The sequence below is a fragment of the Monodon monoceros genome, unplaced genomic scaffold (genome assembly GCF_005190385.1).
Source record: "Monodon monoceros isolate NGI ecotype Baffin Bay Population unplaced genomic scaffold, NGI_Narwhal_1 Super_Scaffold_19, whole genome shotgun sequence".
In the NCBI taxonomy this organism is placed as follows: domain Eukaryota; kingdom Metazoa; phylum Chordata; class Mammalia; order Artiodactyla; family Monodontidae; genus Monodon; species Monodon monoceros.
Window position 1 is genome coordinate 58,841,533 of NW_021703775.1, and position 21,674 is coordinate 58,863,206.

General features: G+C 35.1%; 1 protein-coding gene across 3 annotated transcripts in view; it reads left to right on the plus strand.

Moving 5' to 3' along the window:
• Positions 1-16,063, plus strand: part of PRKD3 (protein kinase D3) — a 74,622-nt gene extending 58,559 nt beyond the window's left edge. For 2 of the 3 annotated variants that reach the window (XM_029232459.1, XM_029232460.1), the window contains exons 12-19: positions 1,434-1,486; positions 4,047-4,119; positions 5,168-5,274; positions 9,690-9,851; positions 10,088-10,186; positions 12,460-12,727; positions 14,801-14,886; positions 15,653-16,063. In XM_029232459.1, the coding sequence (XP_029088292.1) occupies positions 1,434-1,486; positions 4,047-4,119; positions 5,168-5,274; positions 9,690-9,851; positions 10,088-10,186; positions 12,460-12,727; positions 14,801-14,886; positions 15,653-15,826 (1,022 nt within the window). In that variant the 3' untranslated portion in view covers positions 15,827-16,063. The remainder of the gene's footprint in view (positions 1-1,433; positions 1,487-4,046; positions 4,120-5,167; positions 5,275-9,689; positions 9,852-10,087; positions 10,187-12,459; positions 12,728-14,800; positions 14,887-15,652) is intronic. The other variant, XM_029232461.1, reaches the window with a different exon arrangement.
• Positions 16,064-21,674: the final 5,611 nt, after the last annotated feature.

The following is a 21,674-nucleotide window of genomic DNA, read 5'->3' on the forward strand; positions in this document are numbered from 1 at the left end:
ACAGGTTGCAGAAGGGCTAAGAGTGAGAACTCTGGAGGATGAAAGCCCAGCTCTGCTGCTTTACTAGCTTCATGATCTTGGCCTCTTCTCTTCTCTAATCTGAAAGGGAAATGATAATAAATGCATATGATGCACTTCGCATTATTCCTGACCCATTAGTGAAACTATTACTGTGTTGCTGCTGCCGCTGTCCTTGTAACGTGTCTAGAGTAGAGTTCGCCTGGGAAGCAACAGAAATTAAAACTGGGTGAAGTTAGACAGTGGAGGCCTTCGAAAGAAAATAAAATATTGACTTAAACTAGGAAACTGGAACTACTGAAAAGCAGAGTTTTAGGCTCATTAATTTAGTTGATGCTGTGCCTTTTATGTCTGTTTCATTAATATTTAATTTTTGGATTTTTAAAAATATTTTAAAATTGGCCTAATATTTTAAAATGGAGTTTTTCCACAGTCATCTTACTTATTTTTGATGTATAGTTGCTTATATTTCCTTCTTAATGAAGTTTTACATTTTTATATTTGGGATTATGAAGGAAATTTCGTATCTTTGAGTTGTCACTGAGATTCTAGATTTTTGACAACTAGTCTCTTGCTTACTTTCCAAATTTCCCCTTTTCCTTTTTCTTGTCAGTTTCTTCCTTTGTTTACCAAAGTAATACAGACATTTAAACTTTATAGAAATATGTAATATGAGAAATTCCTCCCTATACACATGTGACACATCCCCCTATTCCCAATCATGTATCTCCCCCCTCAGAAAACCATTATTAATAGTTTGGTGTATATGTCTTGATTTGGGGATGGCTTGTGGGGAGGGGAGTCTATACTACATTGTTATAATTTTATTTTCACACAGAAATACATTTTTGTCGTAAAAGATGTGTGATCTTTACAACTTGGTTTCATCAACTATTTTATATCAGATATATTTCAATGTCAGTATATAGATATGTTTTTATTTTTTATTATGACAGTAATACTTTTTATGCATTTTTAAAAATGTAAGCAGTCTAAAAGTGTATAAAGATTAAATCTTTGTTCCTCAACCCCACCTCTCTCACTCACCAGAAGTAATCATATTTTGTTTGTTTTCGATTCAAATGCCACTACACTGCAACTTACCTTTTTAACTTAATAATGTCATAAATAGCTTTCTGACTCAGTTCTTATAGCCCTACATCCTTAAATGTTTAGATAGTATTTTGTATGGACGTATCATGTTTTATTTAACCAGTTTCCTGTTGATGGATTAGTATTGTATATGGATAAATTGTTTTTTTAATTTTGTTTTAATGAATGTAATTATATTAAGTGTATGTTAGCTAGTTTTTAAAATTTAATATATTGTGAGCATTCACATGTCAGTAACTATTATTACTAAGTTATGGACTAACAGGTTTTTTTTCCATACACATCATTCTTATATTTTACAGAAGATTTGTCTACCAGTATCTCTGTATCTAATTGTCAGATCCAGGAGAATGTGGTGAGTAAACATTACAGCTAAAATATGCAAATTGGGTGATTAAGGAAAATAAAATGTGAAAATCTTATTAGGAAAATAAGTTTATAGCCCAAAGTGTTGCGCAGTTTGCCTAAAGACACTAGGCTAGGCTGTGCGGGTGATAACTTCCCTGAGGAGTTCTGCTTTATGAAGGAAACTGAGGCAGTTTCCTTTTAAATTATGAAAATAAAGTTAACTTTTTGTAAGTGACATTAGAATATCACAAAGTGATAGACTAGTGCAAAGAGAAGGGAGAGGCTACTTCTTTCTGGGTCAGAGCCGGGAAAGCTTCTCAAAGGAAGTACAACTTGAAATATGCCTAAAAGGATGGAAAAGAGTTTTGACACAAGTGCTGAGAGGATATGGATGGGGGAACATTTCATGCAAGTACAGAGAAGCAGGAAATATAGGATTTTAAGGAAGAGTCAAGACTCACTTCAGCTGGTGTATGTAGGTACATGTGGGGGATTACAGTACGGATCAGCATACTTTCTATAAAGGGATAGAAGTAAATATTTTAGGCCTTGCAGACCATATACAGTTATGAACTCAACTTGGCCGTTGTCGTGAGAAAGCCGTAGGCAATACTTAAAGGAATAAGCATGGCTGTTTTCCAGTAAAACTTTATTTGTGGTCACATATATTTGAATTTCATATAATTTCATGTTTCACAAGACATTATTATTTTGATGTTTTTTAACCAATTAAAACTGTTAAAAAAAATTAAAACTGTTTTTAGTTCAGGGGCTGTACAAAAAGAGGCAGCAGGCTGGATTTGGCCCACAAGCCATAGCATGCCAACCCCTGGATTAGAAAGAAAAAAGCGTAAAAAAAGAAGTCAGAAAATTGTTCATTAGCTACATATAAATTTCTCTGATAAAATCTCTTATTCTTTAACTGGGGCATCCAGCTGTTATTGCTCTATAACATGTAAATGTTGTTGGATTTTCTAAGATTGCAGTGAAGACTGATATCCAGTAGTGCTATGGGAGATAGAGGGTTTCAGTGAGATTTAATCCGTGTCTCTCTTGTCCTAGGGGTAGGTAGAATAGGTACCAGATTATTGGGGAGAGAAAGACGTTTTCTCATTTCAGTTTTACAGATAAGAAGACCAGTCCCAGAGAATTCAGCTTACTTACGATTACCTAATTTAAACAGAAATTAGGATTTGTGGAATTACTTTTTTTTTTTTTTTGCGGTACGCGGGCCTCTCACTATCGTGGCCTCTCCCGTTGCGGAGCACAGGCTCCGGACGCGCAGGCTCAGCGGCCATGGCTCACGGGCCCAGCCGCTCCGTGGCCTGTGGGATCTTCCCGGACCGGGGCACGAACCTGTGTCCCCAGCATCAGCAGGCAGACTCTCAACCACTGCGCCACCAGGGAAGCCCAGAATTACTGATTTTTATATGCCAGGCACTGGATTTGACACTTTGTATATATTCTCATTTAATTCACTTAAAAATCCAGTGAGATAGATATTATATCCACTTTACCAATGAGGGAATGAGGCCTAGGAGACTTGGTTTATCCAGTCACGTGACTGCAGTGAGACCCACACTGTCTGAGAATGTAACACCGAACGAGACAGGTGTAGTCCCTGGCTTCATGGAGACTGTAGCACATACCCAAACAAAAGACAGACCTTGACTGAAGACCTGTGGGGAGCGTTGCCAAGCGCCTTCCAGGAGCTCTCTGACAGCGACAACCACTAGCGAAGAAAAAGGAAGACGGAAGGGAGGGGCGGAAGGGAGGAGATAGAGGAGTGGATATGAGCTACACATACTCTTTTCACCAGTCTTTAAAATTAGTCTGATCTCAATAATATGAACCTTTGAGTTTTTCTTTCAAATCAAAGATAGCAAATCTCTTTAATGGTTAACTAGGTAAAACTTTGTTCTTAATTTTTTATGTTAATTTACTTTTTATAGATCACTACTTAATAAATAAATATATATATATATATTTTGGCTGCTTTGGTTCTTCGTTGCTGTGTGCCGCTTTCTCTAGTTGCGGCAAGCAGGTACTGTTCGTTGCAGTGCGCAGGCTTCTTGTTGAGGTGGCTTCTCTTGTTGCAGAGCACAGGCTCTAGGCACACGGGCTTCAGTAGTTGTGGCTCGTGGGCTCAGTAGTTGTGGCTTGCAGGCTCTAGAGCGCAGGGTCAGTAGTTGTGGCTCACGGGCTTAGCTGCTCTGCGGCATGTGAGATCTTCCTGGTCCAGGGCTTGAACCCGTGTCCGCTGCATTGGCAGGCAGATTCTCAACCGCTGTGCCACCAGGGAAGCCCAATAAATATATTTTTTAATTCAAAGCATTTTTTCCCCAAGGGTCTTCTTACAGAATACATTATAGTTGTGCATTGAGTCATTGTATTAAAGTTGGGCTTTTTTAGGACATAGAAAGCCTATATTTCATAAAACATTTTGTGAAAATTAGTTCTGTCAATCATAAAAACTAAAATTTATTTAAGTATTTGAATGAAAAGAGTCTGAGATGTTGACATTATTTCACAGAGGTAATAACACTGCTTACTTTTTCCCTAAATAGGACATCAGTACCGTTTACCAGATCTTTGCAGATGAGGTGCTTGGTTCAGGCCAATTTGGTATCGTTTATGGAGGTAAGCAACTACAGCCTTTTGCATATTGTAGATAACAGAAAAATTATGAAATTTAAAAACATCTACCAGCTGTTAACATCTTGTCACAGTTTCGTCAAGTGGTGTTTTTCTCAAAGGTTAACCTACATACATTTAGCTAAGCTCTTTTCACTATAACTGAGTATTAATTCCTTAATTTAAACTAAGCACTTTAAAAAGTAACAGAATAAGAAAATTCACAATAGTCTTTATCTTTTCTTGTAGCTTACACATAAAGATGTTTGGGAAAAATAAATGGTTTGAAGTTTATGTTGGACTATGAAAGTTTGTTTATTGAAGTATATGCCCCACTGGTTTTCTCACACAAATGGCACCGTTTGTCTACTATTGGCATGAATGGTATCAGGTCTGAAGACATGGAATCTTATCCAGCTCTGTGACTTCCATTGGCAAAGTCATTTAACCTCACTGTGCCTCAGTATCTTCATCAGTTTAATGGAGCTAATAAAACCTGACCTGCATAGTTCACAGGATTTTTAATATTCATTAAACCTACTATATATAAAAGTACTTTATAAGCTATGAAACAAGGTATAAAAGGAAAGTAATGTTAAACCCTTTCATTCCTTACTGAGACTAGTTGGCCTTTCTGCCTGAAGGCTGTATAGTTAAGTCACTCTGTGCTGATCCAGTAAACCTAGAATAAAATTAATTAATTGGTACGATGTTTCTATCTTGACAGAATTTCTAAAGACTAAGTCACATATTTAACTATCATTTCTTTAATAAAGTGGATTATTTTTCAGCAAACAGGTTCATTCAAATTTCCTGCTGTTTCAAATAATGAAACAGCCTTTATTAGGGGCAATTACTATAAGGGAAAATATAATTTATTTCTTAAAATTAAAGGTTAGTGATGGAGAAAGAACAAAATGAGCTGAAAAAAAGAAATACAAAAATACATACATATCAATTTCAGTTTGTGGATAACTTCCTGATAAAGCTTTTGTATTGTATGTGGGATGTCAATTTGTGTCTTCTTTCTTTTCTGTACTTTTTTTAAAAATAGGAAAACACAGGAAGACTGGAAGGGATGTGGCTATTAAAGTAATTGATAAGATGAGATTCCCCACAAAACAGGAGAGTCAGCTCCGTAATGAAGTGGCTATTTTACAGGTAAAAAAAACCCCAAAAAGTTGCTTTGTATTGGTTTTAATTTTTGATTTATGAGCTTTTAAATCCAAGTCTAGTGTGTTGATAAGATTTTGGTTTTTGCTTTCTTTGTTCTCATTTTTCTTCGTTCTCATTTTATGACCTTTTGGCTCAGTGAGAGGCTGGTGAGCATCTGAATTAACTCCCTAAGTTTTTTTTTTTTTAAGGCAAAATTAGGATACAATAATCTAGGAGTTACAAGGACTGCCATTATGGTAGTAGTTTGTTTAGAACACATTTTCCTAAGGAAAATCTTAAACTAAAAAAACTCAAATTTCATTCTTAATTCATCACTCCATGAGCTCAAAATACTTTGATACTTCTACCACCACGTTTCATTATAATAGTTTAGTCCATTAAGGTATATTTTTAAAGATATATTGGCAATGACTTAAATCCCATAAAATAAATTACTGTGTATTTTTATTTAGCATTTTTATCTCTTTTGGACGTCATCTAGAAGAGTAAAATTTAGCTTTATTTTTCTGAATATCATATAATTAATTTACAATATGCAAATATTTATTAATTCATTGTGTAGCTTTTGCATAGTATTTAAGAAATCATGGTGATATAATAGTTAATGCTATCAGAGCCCCATTTGCTTGTGGGTGAAGTTCAAGAGGACACAGCCTATTGAACTTGTGCTGCTTTGGAGAAGAAGGTAAGAAACTTATAAACATGTAATTAATTTTACATTTATTACATTATTGGTCACTGTTAGTAACATTTGCCTCACTTTTTTTCAGAGGAGTGATAATCAAAAGATTGTGGTCTACAAGCTACCTGTGGTCACTTCAAGGCTGCCTCCTCCTATAAAGCTACCTTTAAAATAGGATATTAACAGCATTCAGACTCTGCATTAGGGTTTGAATATACTGTTAGAGATCTTTTTTCATATCTAATTTTGGACTCTTTCTCAATATCCAATCAATATGCAAAAAAATAAATATTAAGGATTTATTCATAAGGATTGATTTTTCCTTGTCATTTTAAAATATTTTTATTGAAGTATAGTTGATTTACAATGTTGTGTTAATTTCTGCTCTACAGCAAAGTGACTCAGTTATACATATATATATTCTTCATATTCTTTTCCATTATCACAGGATATTGAATATAGTTCCCTATGCTATACAATAGGACCTTGTTTTTTATCCATCATATATATATTAGTTTGCATCTGCTAATCCCAAGCTCCCAATCCATCCTTCCCCCACCCACCCTCCACCTTGGCAACCACAAGTCTGTTCTCTATGTCTGTGAGTCTGTTTCTATTTTGTAGATACGTTCATTTGTGTCGTATTTTAGATTCCACGTAAAAGTTCTCCTTGTTACTTTGATCACATCACAAACACAGCTCTGTACTAAATACTGAAGCTTTTTTCCCACATGTTATCAACTGCAAATCTTAATAACTGAATTTAGGAATTTCCAGATAATACACAATGTAAACACTTTATTATTATAGCCCTCTGGTTATCTTCAGAATGAAAATATTTCAGAATTAAATAATTGTCACCTGTGGGATTTTTCACTTTCATTTCACAGGGCTATAGTAATGTCAAATATCCTTTCGCTGTTGCCTGAAGAGGGTAGTAGAGTAGTGGGAGAAAAGGTGAGGCACTCTCATGGCTCCCTATGTAAAGGGGAAAACGTTCTCAGAAACTTAAGAGCAAAATTTCTAGTTTGACTGTTGTAGTATAAATTCAGTGTTTTCCCCTTCTCTTCTTGGAAATCACCCAAAAGCTACAAGAAAAATGATAAACAGAAAAGCATGCTCTATCTTTAACAAAAATAGAAAAGAGTTCAGCCCTACAAAATAGGTGGAAGTTTTTCCAAAAACAGTGGAAATGGACCAGGCAAGTGTAGGAAGACGCACCACAATAAAAACTGGTTTTGCTGGCTCTTTCTGAGCTCTACAGTCGTGACAGCCTCTCTCTAGTTCCTCTCAAATAGAAGAAAGCCAAGGGAGTCATGATCTAATAAGATTTAATTCAAGAGAAAACACATGAAGTGAATTGAAGTAGGGCACTCTTAACAGTGGAAGAGTGCAAATCACACTAAACCAAATGGCATCAACAACATCTATAAAGGAAAACTAGAGACCATACAGGGAGCACATTAGTAGTCCATGACAGATGAAACAGACAAAGGAACATAGGAGGCCTAAACAGTATAAGGTAGATCTAACCAGTTTATGTTGAACACTGTACCCTAAAAACAAATAAGTACCCTATTAGTTCAAAAAAACAGTAGAATAAACAGTACTTTTTGGTCTTAATGCACTAAAGCTAGGAATAAATTATAAAATCAGAAAACAAAAACTCCTACCACCTGAAAAAAAATTTTTTTTGAGTCTTAATTCTTGAATCAGAGAGCAAAATCAAGATTGGAGTATTTAGAAAATAATTGTGGAAATACTGTATATCAGAGCTTTTGGACTATTGCTTACAGAAATCTTGGTAACCTCAAATATTTAATCAAGAAAAAATGAACATAAATAAATTAAAGAGTCTAACTCAAGAAGTTGAAGGATGAACAGTCAACCTGAGGAAAACAGAAGGAATTAACAAAGATAAAAAAGGAAATTAATAAATTTAGTATAATAAATCCAAAAGTTGATTATTGGGCGGGGGTGGGGAGTGGATAACAATAAAATAAGTGTCCAACCGAATCAATATAAGAAGATATAACAACATTTTGGAGAGACGATCACAAATACTGAAAAAATTTTAGGGAATCTTAAGATACTATCTTGTGTAACTCTGTTAGATAAACTTGAAAACCTGGAGAAAATGATTCTCTATGAAAGTATAATTTACCAAAACAGACTCTAGAGGAAATAGGACATTTAAACAAATAGAAGAAGTGGTTAAAAGAATTTATGTTACAGCATACTTCTATTTTTGTGTGTGCATGCATGTGTTTCCAAGGATGGTGGGGGGAAAAAAGAAACTTAAGAGGTAGTCAGCTGCAACATAGGGGACAGCTAACCACACTTCCAACTCTAAATCGGTCAGAGTTATGATGTTCTGAATCTTCTGCTTACTGCCATTATCATGCCCCACCACTGTGGGGTATTTCACTTTCATGTATCTACTATAAGATTGTGTCACTTTTTATTTTGCTACCTGGAACACCATGTCATTAACTTGTTTTAAGCTGATTAGTAAACAGTATTTATCTTGCATTTGCTATTCACTTTCTAAACATTTTTAAAACACCAACCATGATTCAGAAGTTGAGCTAAAAGTGACTAAGACACAGTCTCTGCTCTCAAGGAACTTACTAGGCTACAGAGTAAGACACATATACACGTGATACAGTACCATGGGATAAGCAGTGCTGCATAGAGTGCAGTGGCAACTACTGCAGTAGTCTGGAAGAGAGGCAACGTGAGCTAAACTGGAGGCATTACAGTGGGAATTGAGAAATGATGGTGTATTCAAAACACATTTTAGAGATGGAGCCCAACTTCACATAGGCCGAAAACAAGTTTGCCCTCTTGGCATACTTAGATACCCATAGTAAGGAAAAAAAGCATAAGAAAAATATGTTTCTGTTAATAAGTATTAAAAAGTTTAATCACTTGGGCCAATATTTGAGACTGAATAAGAATGAAACCAGACTACTGAAGATATTAAAATCCACACAGGAACTTAGATTTATGTCCAGAAATAAAGAACCATTGAATGTTTTTTGTGTATGGCTGACTTCTCAAATTGCTTTTGAAGAAGTTTTGTTTCTTTTTTTAATATCAGTTAAGATAGATTGCTTTTTTTATTAGCAGATACAGTATCACATTCAGCTTTGTATTTCTCCAACCCTGTTAACCTAGTAGTGCTTAAGAAAAAGGGGTGATGGTAGTAAAGACATGCTGAGCCTAAAAGAGGGAAGACCAAATCAAGGTATAATACAACGAGATCAAGACTTAGATAAATAACTACCTTAAAGACAAAACCACCAGTTTGAGCTAAGACCCTCACAAACAGCCCCAAAGAACCAAAGCTCTGTGTAATTGGCTAAACTTTGATTGGCAGTTGGTGCCTATTGATGGACAGCATAAAATTAGAGTACTATCAGAAGATTAAAAAGATGAGAAGGAAGGAAAAGAAGTAATGGACAAGGGCATTTATATTGGAAAAACTGGGAAGATATTCTTTCCCTTCAGTGCATCCACTCTCCAGTACAGAACTTGGAAAATCAAAATCTATGATCCTTTTTATTTTGTTTGCTTTTATTTATTTTTCTAAGCTATTTTTTGCTTTCTGTGCCGTTATTCCATACAATTAATTGCAGCACATTGTTAGATATTAATATTTGCACAGTAAAACTTTTACTCAAGTTGGTCACATAAATATCCTGCAACTCTTCAGAATTTGCACCATCCTGGGATTGTAAACCTGGAATGTATGTTTGAAACCCCAGAACGAGTTTTTGTAGTAATGGAAAAGCTGCATGGAGATATGTTGGAGATGATTCTATCCAGTGAGAAAAGTCGACTACCAGAACGAATAACTAAATTCATGGTCACACAGGTATTTTAACTTTTTTTGAAACTAGAAAATAATAAAAACTACAAGAAATGGTAGTGCTTTTACATATTGTAACATTGTGGGAATTGTTAACTTTGAAGAACAGAATAACACTTTTAGTTAAATCTTGATGAACTGTAGTGGACTTTTTAAATTATTATACCACTCAAGGGGTCCAGTTAGTGTTTAGCTGTGATTTTTCCAGAAATAGAAAAAGATTCTGTTTTCTTCAATAACAGATACTTGTTGCATTAAGGAATCTACATTTTAAGAATATTGTGCACTGTGATTTAAAGCCAGAAAATGTGCTACTCGCATCAGCAGAGCCATTTCCTCAGGTGAGATATTCAGAACCTTTTTAAAGTACGGTTTTAAGTATCTGTCTGACAACATTATGAAGTACCCACGTAATGAAAGGCAGTGCTGTAGGTTCAGTACATAACCGTCTTACAGAAAAGAAGTTTCTACCTTATAACTGCCATTGAGGATGTATACCTGAGTAGTCTGAATTCAGATTTTACTAATTATATTATTTTCATGAAGACTTTTTAGACTTAATGACTTTTTAGACCAGTTCTCAAAGGAATAATTTTTTTGCACTTTTTGCACAATCCACCCCTCCCTGTGGGTTGGGAATGAAGTAGGGAGAGTCAGCCTTGGTTGGTGCTTGGTACTCAGGACAAATTCCCCATGAAATGAAACAAACTGAGGGATGACCCTGAAATGAGAAGACTAGATTTTGGTTGAGGCAGGCAGCCAACACTTCTTCCTCTTTAGAGTACTATATTTCAAACATTTTCAGCAAAACCTATGGAAGAATTACATTTCCCATCACCGCCAGTGCTCACATACATATTACGATATGTATGTGTGTGTCTCTGCTGCGTGTGATGCATTCATTTTTTTACTTGGCTAAATTTCATTTCATTAAAAAGTGTTGATCTTGATCCAAATTTATTTCATAACCTAAAAATAGTTATTAACCCAAAGTCTGAAACATTTGTCCTGAGGAATATATATTGGTGGTACCTGTGAATATTTCTCATGATTGTCATCAGCTAGAATAATCTGTTGCCAAATTATTGTTTATGTACATTTAAAACACAATTAGACAAGTGGCTAGAATAAGGACAACAGATGACTATTTCACTTGGTAAATACAACTCAGATTCTCTTTCAAGAAAAAGATGTATTTAGAAAAATTATTCAACTCTTTTACTTTTAAGGAAGTAACCATATTCCTTTTGTAATGCCTATGTGAATAAAAATGATCCTCTATCTTTGTGAGGTCAAAAAGGTTCCATAAGCATTGGTGCAATATTTTAAAGAATTATTATTTCATGTATTATTTCATTTGATCTTCAAGAGAGTATGGACAAAGGATGTACACCCCTACAGCTAAGGCTAAAACTCCAGCTTTCTGACCTCCATTAGGAACAAAGGGAAAATAATGTCACTTACTTGGTACTCTTTTTTTTGGTCAAGTGCTAGCCATGGCCCCTCTTCTTTATTCAGTTGCCAAAATATCTTCATCAAAATGCTAACTGAAATAATGGCATTTAATGAAAAAAGTTATTTCTTCATGGTCAATAATCCTCTTCTTCAAATATTCAGAGGAAGTAGTTGAATTCAGTAATGACACAGAACAAATATCATCATAAAAACATGTGTGAAGGTCCGTCTTTGCTTTCCACTCACTGTTTGTACCACTGGTTTGTAGAGCCCTCTCAATTTATCTTGAAGTTTTTAGTGAAGACATTTCGTGAATCAAGGCATTTCCCCTGGACAGTACTTGGCATTTGCTTGTTCAGCATGGCTGTATCATTAATCACCAAAATTTGAACCTCGTAGAAGATGGGCAGCAAGATAAGTATTCTGAGCTCTGCCAATCTTACTACATTTCCAGAACTCTCTTCCCAAAGGGGTATGGTAGTGACTGCAGCTACCCCCAGATATAACTTGTTTCAAATCTGAACATCTAACTAGCAATATTTTGTTCCATAGTCATAGAAAACACTCTTTCAAACAATCTCTAATATGACTCTTCTACTGGCCACATTAATACTTATCTTTAATACACCTCAATTTCATTTACTTGCCAATATATAGTATCCTTGGGAAGAGAGATTCTGGGATTAAGCAAAATAAAGGGTAAGTTTTTAAATATCATAACTTATTTTTCATTCAGCAAACATTTGAGTACCTCTATCCAGGCACTGTGAGGCCACTGAGCATTTAAAAGTGAAACATATAGTTCCTGATCTCCTAAAAGCCAAATGATAAAAGATCAGCACCCTCCATTTCATCAAAAACGCTGAGCACTTATAACACCAGTCTGGTATTTGGCATTCTGGAAGCTAGAATTCAAAAGTGGTTTTTTGAAATGAGCATTAGCAAAGCTCTTCATACTGTTAGTAATGGATCACAGCGTTATAAATGTATCTAAATATTGGGAAAAGGGTATTTTACAATTTCCTTATCTATAATCTTGACATAATACAGTTGGCAAATGTGTTGAAATGATACAGTATCATATTTAGGGACAGGTATGTATATATAGATTGATACATGTATCAATAATATAAAATTAACATCATCCTTTAACTTCCAGGTGAAGCTGTGTGACTTTGGTTTTGCACGCATCATTGGTGAAAAGTCGTTCAGGAGATCTGTGGTAGGAACTCCTGCATACTTGGCCCCTGAAGTTCTCAGGAGCAAAGGCTACAACCGTTCTCTAGATATGTGGTCAGTGGGAGTTATTGTCTATGTGAGCCTCAGCGGCACGTTTCCTTTTAATGAAGATGAAGATATAAACGACCAAATCCAAAATGCTGCATTTATGTACCCACCAAATCCATGGAGAGAAATTTCTGGTGAAGGTAAAAAAAAATGTTTTAGGTCTGTGCCTTTTAGTCAAAATCTTTGTGATCCCAAATCACCCTGTCTCTTCTGACTTCTCTTTTTAATATTTCCCATTCACCTTCCAAATTCAACTGTTTACCAATTTTTTTAGCACGCTTCCTTTTACATTATCTTTTCTTTCTTCCTTATAGTTCGCAGGCAGGGCACTAATCCAGGCCCCAACTGCCTCATTTTGAAACTACTCAAATAGTTTAACTGTCCTTCTCAGTCACCACTGCCAAATCCTTCTTCAGGAAACACTACTTTCATCTTACGCTGCTCCCGGACATTAATCTCAGCCTCCCTCTAACCAGGCTGCACGTGTAGGTCTCTGTGATATGGCCCCAGTTTGCCTTCTAGCCTCATCCGCCATTACTGCCCTACGCAAGGTACTTACAACTATTCGCTGCATTTTGCTTAGGTCTTTTCCCTGCCTACCCGTTTCTCCTCCTTGCTGTTGAAATCCTTCCAGTTCTTCAGAGATCCCTTAACTTGTGGCTCATCTGAGAAGTCTTCCCTGAACCCCTCCTCCAAACTGTAAGATCTACTTAGGCTACTAGTTGGGTGTATCTTTTCACGACCACTTATCTTCAGAACTAGATTCTGATCTCCTTGAATGGAGACCTGTAACTTAGGTTCTTTATATACCACTTAAAACACTATTTAACATTCCCATAGCATTTGATAGAACCAGTACTGGGGAACATCCCCACCTGAATTTAGCCAACCCTTGGAACAGGGGGGTCCTTTTTTTGTTTTCCCAAAAGTGCCTAATCATAGGGATATAGCCCATTAAACTGGGAAAAGTTTGAGGAACAACATATAAATAGTAGGCTTACGTAAGGTAATGAACAGAGCTAACTAAAGAAGTACATATGAGGGTTTGGGGATGTTGCCAAAGTCATCTTAGAGCTCCTTGGACAGTGTGGTCTGCAGACCTATTAAATCAGAATCACTTGGTGAATTTATTAAAGAGAAGACCCCACTGGCTCTGTCCCAGAGATTCAGACTCACCAGCTGGATTGATGCCCAGGAATAAATACACTGAATACATTTTAATAAATACACTGAATGATTCTGATGCACATAGTGGACCGCCATTTAAGGAACAATGGATAGAAGTCTGAAGTATTTAGAATACAGAGAAATTAATAATTAAAATACTTACGGGAAAAAAATAACTTGATTAGGGCAAAAACAAAAATATGGAAAATCGTTGCTAGTTTGGTGGTATTTAGAACTAGAAATAGTATAGTATAAGTCGTTCATTTGGCTCATCCCTGGATCCATGTCTTAGTAACAACTGTATTGTTACATAGGGATGTTGTCAGTGTATAGTTACCTGGTTGCTTTGGTTTTGCAGTTGGCCCATTTCTCCAAATAATTGGATAAGATATGTATGCCAAGATCTCGCCACATACACCAAAATACCATGAACTTGTTTGCTAAAACTTGTTAAGTATGAACTTTTGGTAATAAGTTATCGCCTCACTGTAACCACATCTGTAGAAGCAAGGCAATGGCTTCGGCTACTTTTCCAGACCAAGCCCGAGACTAGAGAAGAACATGGCATCATTGGGGCGGGAAAAAAGAAACAAAAAAAATCAGCCTATAATAAGAGTCTGTCTTATTCATCTTAAAAAATAATAGTTAATACTCAGCATTTATATGCTGAGCACCATTCTAAGCCCTTTATGTGTATTAAATTTATTTCATCTTCTCAACAACCTCATTTTACAGTTGACCGAGGCACAGTATACTTTAGTAACTCACCCTATGTCACACGTAGTAACAACGCCAGCTCAAGCAGACTGGCTCCAGTCTGTACTTTTAACCTGTACTCTATACTGTCTCCTTAATAAACCAGATACACTGTGAATTCAGTAAATATTTATGGATCACCAGCATGTTAGCTTAAAGGCCATGTCCTTGAGAAGCAAAAATCCTCAACCTTATATTTCTATGGATTGAACTACTTTCCAGGCAGAGTCACAGGTTTGAGATGCTCCATACGCTCAAATTCATGTACCTAATTTTGTCTTTTCCCTTAGCAATTGATTTGATAAACAACCTACTTCAAGTGAAGATGAGAAAACGTTACAGTGTGGACAAATCTCTTAGTCATCCCTGGCTGCAGGTAAAAAAAAAAAAAGTATTTCTCTTGGCAGAAAAAAAAAATGTACCTCTCTTCGGCGATTCTCATTTGAGCAGTTCATGGTGATTGTCTTAATGAAACCACTCTTAAAAGCAATAGATTCTACATGTCTTAGGGCCTTATAGTATTCATTTTACCTTTCTGTAAGGTGAGCATGACACATTATGTTGTCAAATATATTTTATTTTTAAAATGCCCACTAAAAGGTTTATATTTGCATTGAAGAGATCAGAGATGCCATTTAAAATGTTTGGGTTAATTCCCCCCAAAAGCTATTGCATAGATTTGTCAAAAGATACCCCCAAACTTCAGAGTAAAGAGAGAAGCTTCAGAACAATTTTAAAGGGAATGAGGGGTAGAAATAACTTCAAAACAAATATAATCATATTTAGTCTCAGCAGTTATTAAATTATCCTGATAACAGATTCTAAGCACTTTCCCCTATTTTGAGAAGTAAGGTGTAGGCCTCTCCAACAAAATATTTTAGTGGTTATTATTAGCCACCTCAGAAGCCTGAGGCAATGTTTTCTTTTTTAATTTTAGAAACTAGTTCCTTCCTTCATGAGAGACTCTAAATTTGAAAAAGTATTTAACATTGCTAACTTAAATTACAAATGAACTTATTGTGTAGCAAGTATTTAGGAGGTAGGGGTTGTCAATTTTATGACTAGGGTGCTGAGCAAAAAAAAAAAAAAGAAGGTTGACAGTATTGTTTCTTTTATGGTTCATAATCTTTTTTTTCCCCTAGGACTATCAGACTTGGCTTGACCTTAGAGAATTTGAAACTCGCATTGGTGAACGTTACATTACACACGAAAGTGACGATGCCCGCTGGGAAATACATGCATATACACACAACCTTGTATACCCAAAGCACTTCATTATGGCTCCCAATCCAGATGACATGGAAGAGGATCCTTAATTATTATTGAGCTAACTTCAATAAGGAAGGATTTCATGTTATGGACTGGTATTTTGCTGCATAACTGTTGTTCTTTGTAGGTTGTCATCTGAAAGGATGCAAAGACATGAGGAAATATAAGGAATCAGTGACACCAATACTGTAGTTCATATTGAGTAGGTACAAGAGGGGAAACTGAGTAATAAAAACACATAATGGAACCCAAGATAAAGCTTTTCATAAATTTTTACAGCATAAGCAATAACTGGTTTTTGTATTTTTCCTAATCGTTCATTTTAGTACAATAGTGGCACTTAATTTATCTTCCCTTTCCTATTCTTAACATTTTTTTAAAAAGGAGAAAAAGGCAAGCTAGAGTCCAGTTATTGCATAGCTTGACCAAATCATACAAGAGTTACAAGGTTGATTACTAAACAGATGTGCATTTATGCGGTAACTGAGAGGCTGCCAGCATGCCATTTCCTATAGACTTTATAAACATTTGTTTAACCGACCATAGAGGCATTGAGGGGTTTTTCCTAGACTCCTGGAAAGGGAGTGCTGGACTGTTTTACCTTTCTTTTTTAGGTCAGTCAAGACTCCAAAACAGTGATCCCTAACCCTTTTGGAGTTGAAATTCTGAATATGCTCTTTGGAACATGAAAATTAAGTTGTCACCTTTTGTAAGTATTGATATGTTGCAACAGCCCCTAAGGTCATTCGGGACAACTGATGTACAAAACCAGGAGTAGGAACTGCTGGTCTCAGTGCTGAGTTGTTATGTATGTCTTCTTATAGCTCAACGCTGCTGCTAAATATTCACGTTCCCACTGACGCCATTGTGGTGCCACAATTGGATTCCAACATTTAATAGGTATAGATCTGAACTCTAATTACACAATTTATCTTTACATAGGGTTGAATAATTTGAGGAAGAAAATTAAATATATGCTAAAAGTAGGCCATGCAGAGTCAGTTAATGCTACAGGAAAGAATAACAGCATCCTTTTGTTCTTCCCTTAGCTTATTGGAAGGCTTTACAGATACCTGGAATGTTTTAAAACCAATTATATTTTAAGCAGTTTGAGGGAGTGGACAGGGTGGAGCATGAAACAGTTTATAAGAGTACGGCTGTATTATCAGCTGAGCAAATGAAAGAATGAAATAAGTTTTTTTTTTTTTTTTTAACACTGCAGCTTCAGCAGCCAGCTAAAGACATTTTTTTCTACCCAGATATCATATTTAAGAGGTTAGATTTTTTCATAGCTTTTTAAAAGTTACTAACAGTTTTCCCCCAAAAAAGTTAAAGATCTGGTGGGACCATTCACTTATAAAAAATCTAGGGACTTTTTGTTTTTTGATTCCTCAGTAATCATTGTAAACTTTTTTCCCTCCAAAAAGAGCCAAAGATGTGGAGCCAAAAACTCTGGCTCCGTTCTTTAATTACCTATGTTGGCCTCAGCAGGTGACAATCTGTCTGAGCCTTGAGTTCCTCAATCTATAAAATAAAGATTATAATTCTTGCCTGTACCTTTCTCACAGTGTTGTTGTGAAGATCAGATGTTGGTAAGCTAAAAGTTTTAAATGTGTTAACTATCACTGCCCACAGAATTTGAGGTAGCAAAGGAAAAGAATGTTCTTCTTGTGAACAGACTAAGACTGAGAGGGCCCTTAGAGATCCTGAAGCTACTGCCTTATCTAGGACTAAAAATATCCTTGAGAGAATGGAAGGAAACACACAGTGCTCCTCTTTTCTGAGCTCTTTATGTGTTTTACCCTCACAACAGCCATGAGGTAAGTGCACGTGAACTCTATCTCACAGATAAGGAAACTGAGGCACAGGGAAATTAAGTAACTAGCTGCTGAAGGTCACAGTTAGGATGTGGGTTTGAACCCAGGCAGTGTGGCTCCAGAGTCCTTCTTACCCCTCCTAACCATTTTACTATACTGCCTACCCCTAAATATCTCCAGGAGACACTCCACAATGTCTCAGTATTTCATTGTCAAATAGGAGTTTAAAAAATTAAACCAAATTAATTTTGCAAAACCTCTGGAAAGTGTATTTTCCCCGTGATAGAGGATAACTTCCCCAAATTTCTCTAAAATAAGTGTTTATATCAGTATGCTAAAATGAAGTAATTCTGAGTCACTAGGCACCCTATTGTGGTTTTACTGCGTAAAATGATAATTAACTGGAATGACGTTTGTTTGCTATACTTACATAATCAAACTTTACAAGCCATGAAATTAATTGCACTCTTTTTGTTTCTGTTGAATGCCTAAGAAGTTTTCTAAAAAAAAAAAATGTAAAGGCACTGTCATAATTTGGAGTTGAGTAATTTCTCCAGTTACTGTATAACCTGCATAACCTTTTTTTGTCTTGAAGTCATTGTGTTTGTATAAGAAATAATTGTTAGAAACATTTGATAATGTACAAAGTGGTCTATAATGACACTGTTTAGTACATTTTTATTTTTTATTACATCCCACTTTTTGTAAATATCCTCAAAGAAGCTTGATAATAAAATGTATTTCCATATCACCATACTTTTCCATGTGAAAACCTGAGCCTATCTCTAGTAGAGGTATCCAAAGAATATTTTATTTGGTTGTGTTCTTTTCCCAGGCTTTGGTAATAGAACTGTTTTGGAAATAGTATTTGTAAATGAAACCAATGCTATATTTAAGAACACAGATTTTTTTTTTTAAATCTGACTAAAATAAAAAACAACTCATTATTACAATTTTATACAAAATTTGAGGTAATAACCTCAAGGTCTCACTTCTTGGAATGAAAGTTTGGAATAATTTTAGGTTTTTCAGAAACTACCATCAAATATTCCACTACTGCAACTACCAAAAGACTTAAGTTAAATACCTAATACCAAAGTACATGTATAGATGTCAAGAAGCATTGCCTCTTTCCCCTTAATCATAAAAACTATTAAATAATTGCGAAGGGCCAACTATGGGCATTTTAATCTTCTAAAAATTCTCCAACCGAGTCTTTAAGGGTGGCTAGGAATGGCCCAAAGTTGAGCAGCATCTGAAAAATAAGGCCTCCATCTTCCTTTAATTTAGCGTGAGATAGAGAATGCTAGTCCTGTTCTCAGTGAAGCCAAAGAAGCAACGAGAAACAACCATTCATCACTCTGCCAATGAATTTCCAATATAGTTAAGCTATAAATTCAAGACATATAGCTAGTATTCTTTTTCTTTAATTTCACAAATTTGTGTTGCTTATATAACAGTCCTTCAGAAAGTCCATATGTCTGCTATTAATAAAAGTTTTTTGAACCAAAAAATGAGAACTTATAGAACTAAATCTTGACAATTATCTGAAAATAAGAGAGAATTAACTCAATTTAGAAAATTATTCCTCCTAAGCAGTCTGGATTTATTCTAAGTCATATTTTAAGTACCTGTTAGGTTTATTGGTTTTACTGTGACTTTTAAAATTTTTTTAATCTAATTTTAATTATAAAATTCACAGAAGAATATGGTAAAAAATTCAAATACCAAAAAGGAGGACAAATTTAAAAAAAGTAAGTCTTTTCCCACCCCTCAAACCAGACTGGGAAATTTAATAGTGATTATTGAAGTTCATAGCAATATAAGGCCTACCTCAAGAAAGAAGAAAAATTTCAAATAACCTAACCTACTGTCTAAAGGAATTAGAAAAGGAAGAACAAAGCCCAAAGTTAGTAGATGGAAGGAAATAATAATTATAAGAGAGGAAATAAAATAGAGACCAAAAAACAACAGAAAACATCAATGAAACCAAGAGCTGGCTTTTTGAAAAGATAAACAAAATTGATAAACCTTTTTGCAAAATTGATAAACCTTTAGCCAGGCTCATCAAGAAAAAAGAGAGGACCCAAATAAAATAAGAAAGAGGAGAAACAACAGCTGTACTACTGAGATACAAAAAAAAATCATAAGAGAATACTACAAACAATTATATGCCAACAAAGTGGACAACCTAGAAGAAATGGAAAAATTTCTAGAAACATACAACCTGCCAAGACTGAGTTAAGAAACAGACAATCTGAACAGTTCAGACCAGTCATTAGTAGTGAAATTGAATTTGTAATTAATAAAAAACCTCCCAGCAAACCAAAGTTCAGGCTTCACAGGGGAATTCTAAACATACTAAGAAAAGCTAATACCTATCCTTCTCAAACTATTCCAAAAACTGAAGAGAATGGAATGCTCCCAAATTCATTCTACAAGACCACCATTATTACCCTAGTACCAAAACCAGATAAGGACTCTACAAAAGAAGAAAATTACAGTCCAGTATCTCTGATGAATATAGATGCAAAAAATCCTCATAAGTTAGCAAACTGAATCCAACAATATATAAAAAGGATCACACACCATGATCAAGTGGGATGTATTCCAGGGACACAAGGATAGTTCAATATTTGCAAATCAATCAGTGTGACCCACTACATTAACAAAAGGATAAAAATCATATGATCATCTCAAAAGAGACAGAAGCAGCATCTGACAAAATTTAACAGTCATTCATGATAAAAACTCTCAACAAAGTTGATATAGAGGGAACATATCTCAACATAATAAAGGCCACTTAACCACACTCAATAGGGAAAAGCTGAAAATCTTCCCTCTAAAATCCAAATTGGAAGGGAAAAAATAAAATTGTCTCTATTTGCAGATGACATGATACTGTACATAGAAAACCCTAAAGTCTCCACCAAAAAACTGTTAGAACTAACGAATTCAGTAAAGTTGCAGGATACAAGATTAATACACAGAAATCTGTTGCTTTTCTATACACAAATAATGAACTATCAGAGAAAGCCAGAAAACAATCCCATTTAAAATCGGCATCAAAAAGAATAAAGTATCTAGGAATAAATAACCAAGAAGGTGGAAGACCTATACTCTGACAGCTATAAAACACTGAGGAAGGAATCTGAAAATGATACAAAGAAACGGAAATATATCCTATGTTCTTGGATTGGAAGAATTAATATTGTTAAAATGTCAATACTACCCAAAAGCAATCTACAGATTTAATGCAATCCCCATCAAAATACCCATGACATTTTTCACACAACTAGAACAAATAATCCTAAAATTAATATGGAACCACAAAAGACCCAAATTCCCAAAGCAATCTTGAGAAAAAAGAACGACGCTGTTGGTATCACGCTCCTTGACTTCAGACTTTACTACAAAGCTACAGTTATCAAAACAGCGTATTGGCACAAAAACAGACACACAGATCAATGGAACAGAACAGAGAGCCCAGAAATAAACTCACCCACCTATGGTCAATTAATCTACAACAAAGGAGGAAAAGAATATACAATGGAGAAGACAGTCCCTTTAATAACTAGTGATTATTGGGCATCCTTTCCTTACTTTTTATATAAAAGTAAGTATCACTGAACAGAAAACCAGTCCGCATTTAGTGTTTTAATTGCTGTGAAATTACGTCTAAGCATTTCTTTAAATGTAGCTTTTCTCCAACAAAAATGGAATCATAACTACAAAACATTTTGCACCCTACTTTTTCACTTACTAAATCTTAGCAATCTATGTCAGAACATACTACTCTACCTCATTTTAAAAATATATGGATAGTTCTATTTAATCAGTCCCCTGTGAATGGCCAGTTGTTTCCAGTTATAAAACCAATCAGAATTCATGTTTACATTTTAAAATAAAAATACAACAACTAGCTTTATTAATTAGAGGAAACCCAATAATAAGTTTCATTAAATTGAGAACACACATTTGTACCAAGAATCAAACACAATCTTAAAAGATCAATTTTCAGTTGTACTGTATGGGCTATTTTTATTGGCTGTGAAGAGAGAAAATATTTTAATACTTA